Genomic DNA, 3,262 nt, shown 5'->3' on the forward strand with positions numbered 1-3,262 from the left:
TTATTAATCATGTTTTCTTCATTGAATATTGTCTTTGCTTTCATTAATATGTGTGAGTAGTTTCTTTATTCCAAGATCTAGCGGAACCCGAATATGATTAATGCATGATTTAATTCTTTAAATTCTCTAATAATAATTGTAATTGATATGCTTAATTGATTGTGCTTATGCCAATACTAGATTAGGGATAATTGGTATTGTTATTAGTCCTTTGTTTTAATCGCAACGGGGGTTGGGTTTTGACGGATTTGAATAAATCAATTAAGGGTTTGAAGTTCATCACGGGAGTAGTTGAATGGATGATTAGGAAGTTAGAGTAATGTGCTCAAGGTCTTTAATTTACACGATTCCACGGAAGTAGGCTTGATTGTGATTAGAGAAGCCATTGATAACTCGGGAGAGACCATTGGTATTATTCATGGATTACTTTTCCTCTTTAATCAATTGAATTATGTGTTAGGGGTAGAACGACTATTGCATTAATTATATTCGCGGTGAAGCTTGATCTTGGATGTTTTTAGCATTGAATTGTGCATTTTATTAGATTTTATCGTTTTAGTTAGTTCTTTAGATATTGATTCCCACTTATTTGATTTGGTTACTTGCTTAGTAATTGCTTGAGTCTATTTAATTAGTTGAACCATAGTCTCTTGGGATCCGACCCTTGCTTGCCCGTTTACATAGTAGTGGTCTAGTTAGGTTTATTTTTGTTAGGTACGCGACACGCCTATCAAATTTTGGCGCCGTTGCCGGGGACTAACGGTTTCATTCTAGTTATTTGTGATTCGTTTTACTAAGCATATATTTTGTTGCTTCGGCTATTGTTCCTTGTGTCTTTGATCTCCCGTTTTAGTTTCTTTGTTGCATGCAAACTCGAAGTTCAGGTTCAGATGATTTAACACCTTTTGATTCTGAGATCGAAGCTATTGCACGTAGACGAAGAGGTAGAAGAAGGAAAAATCAAAATACAAGAAACATGGTTGACCCAGGAACAAAATCTCTTTTGGAGTATGGTATTCCGGATACAACAACCGGATTTCTCTCCAGTATTGTTAGACCACCTGTCACCGCTCAGAGTTTTGAGTTGAAGCCCCAATTCATACAGTTCATCTCCAATGATTCTTTTGCGGGCTCATCAAATGATTGTCCTGTGACTCACATTGATAGTTTCTTGGAGAAGTGTGACACTATGAAGCTCAACGGTGTCACTGATGATGCTATTAGACTACGCCTTTTCCCTTTTTCACTAAGGGATAGGGCAAGGGAGTGGCTACGAGATGAAGGTATTGGTTCCTTTGATACGTGGGACAAGCTTGCTAAGGCCTTCCTAGTAAAATTCTTGGGGCAAGAGAAAACCGCGAAATTAAGGAACGAGCTATCTACCTTTCATCAATCTAATGACGAGTCTTTATATGAGGCATGGAGAAGGTTTAAGCGATTGCAGAGACAATGCCCTCACCATGGTATTCCAGAATGGATGTTGATCCAAACATTCTATAATGGTTTGACCCATGAGTTTCGCATATATATTGATGCTGCGTCTGGAGGTTCTATCATGACAAAGAACCCAACCGATGCAAAGGATTTGATTGAGAAGATGGCGGCTAATGATAATTATCATCCAAGGGGACGAAATGCTATCAACACAGGTAATAAACATGATGTTGATGCTTTAACCATGTTGACTAGTTCTGTGCAGGCGCTAACTCATAAAGTCAATCAACTCCAAGCTGAGCCCCCTCGACCCTCGATGGAAACTTGTCAGATGTGTGGATTGCAAGGCCATACTGCACGGGAGTGTCAACCTAATTATGATGGAGTGACAATTGAGCAAGCTAATGCTTTTTATACCACAACCTCCACAAGGCCATTTGATGAAGGGTGGAGAAATCATCAAGGGCTCTCATATATGAACAATCAGGCTCAAGTGAATCCTCAACCACCACCTGTTTTTCAAGTAAGGGCACCTTTCAATCATCAATCCACACAACTACCACCACCCCAAACCTCAAAATTTGATCTTGAATCAATTATAAAGGCTTTTACTACCTCCCAAATTCAACAACAAGAGCTTATATCAAGGCAATTTGAGCTACAAGCAAAGCAAAATGAGTACTTTGAAAACTCAATCCAATTGCTCACCGCTCAAAATAAGAGGATAGAGACTCATCTTTCTCAACTTTCACAGCAAGTGAGTCATCTAACAACTCTTCAAGATCAAGCAAAAGTCCAGACGAAACAATGCAATGCAATTTTCGTGAAGAGTGATGAATTTTTTACGGGTGGATTAGAAGAGAAAGTGTGCAATGTGGAGTCAAGAACTGAGAAGAATGAGAGAGAAGGTCCCAAATATGTTGCTCCACAAGCATATGAGGAGTCGATGCCTTTCCCGCAAAGATTATCAAAAGCTGTGCTCGATAAGCATTTTGGGAAGTATTCCGAGACTCTTAAGAAGGTATATGCTACCATTCCTTTTTCCGATCTTGTAGTTCAAATGCCTCAATTTGCAAATTTTGTGAAAGGAATTCTAGATCATGATCATAATGATAAGAAATTAGAAAGTGTGGTAGTTAAGAAGAAATGTTCTGATCTTTTACATGATAGCTTACCACCTAAATTGCATGATCCTGGTAGTTTTACTATCCCTTGTATGATAAACGAAACATATTTTGATAGGGTCTTGTGTGATTTAGGTGCTAGTGTTAATTTAATGCCTTCTTCAGTGTACGACAAATTAGGTTTGAAAAACCTTAAACCCTCTCCTATATCTCTTCATATGGCTGATAGAACTGTTAGACTCCCTAAGGGTGTAGTTGAAGATGTATTAGTTGGGATTGGTGAACTTGTTTTTCCTGTTGACTTTGTTGTAGTGGATATGAAAGAAGACCATAAGATCCCACTCATCTTTGGTCGCCCTTTTCTTGCTACAAGTCAAGCGTTAATAGATGTTCCTAAAGGACAAGTGACCATTAGAGCTCAGGATAAACAAGTTGTGTTTAAGCTTTTCAATGACCATAATTTTACTTTTGATGGTGGTACTTGTTTGAGAATCGATGCTACTAACCCTTTGGTTAATAAGTGTGTTTCTAATAGAAATCATGTACGCAAAAAAGACAATATTCCACCACATGATGGGTTTAGCTACATCAAAATAAGCTCGGATACAAAGCACATCAACTCTAATTTGAAGGAGTCGTTTGGAGGTGGATATATTGATGAGAAATATCACAGAGTATCTTCTTCGTGTGGTGACCCAGGTTGA

General features: G+C 38.3%; 1 protein-coding gene and 1 non-coding gene across 2 annotated transcripts; one reads left to right on the forward strand and one right to left on the reverse strand.

Moving 5' to 3' along the window:
• The first annotated feature begins 976 nt into the window (after positions 1-976).
• LOC145557907 (uncharacterized) lies at positions 977-3,262 on the forward strand. The gene is made up of 3 exons (XM_081619085.1): positions 977-2,630; positions 2,724-2,994; positions 3,094-3,262. Exons 1-3 carry the CDS (start codon positions 977-979, stop codon positions 3,260-3,262), a joined length of 2,094 nt encoding a protein of 697 aa, XP_081475211.1.
• Positions 1,361-1,467, reverse strand: LOC145560909 (small nucleolar RNA R71). The gene has a single exon (XR_014093502.1). It is a non-coding gene; the product is annotated as a small nucleolar RNA R71 (small nucleolar RNA).

The sequence above is a fragment of the Chenopodium album genome, chromosome 9 (assembly GCF_948465745.1).
Source record: "Chenopodium album chromosome 9, dcCheAlbu1.1, whole genome shotgun sequence".
Lineage (NCBI taxonomy): Eukaryota > Viridiplantae > Streptophyta > Magnoliopsida > Caryophyllales > Amaranthaceae > Chenopodium > Chenopodium album.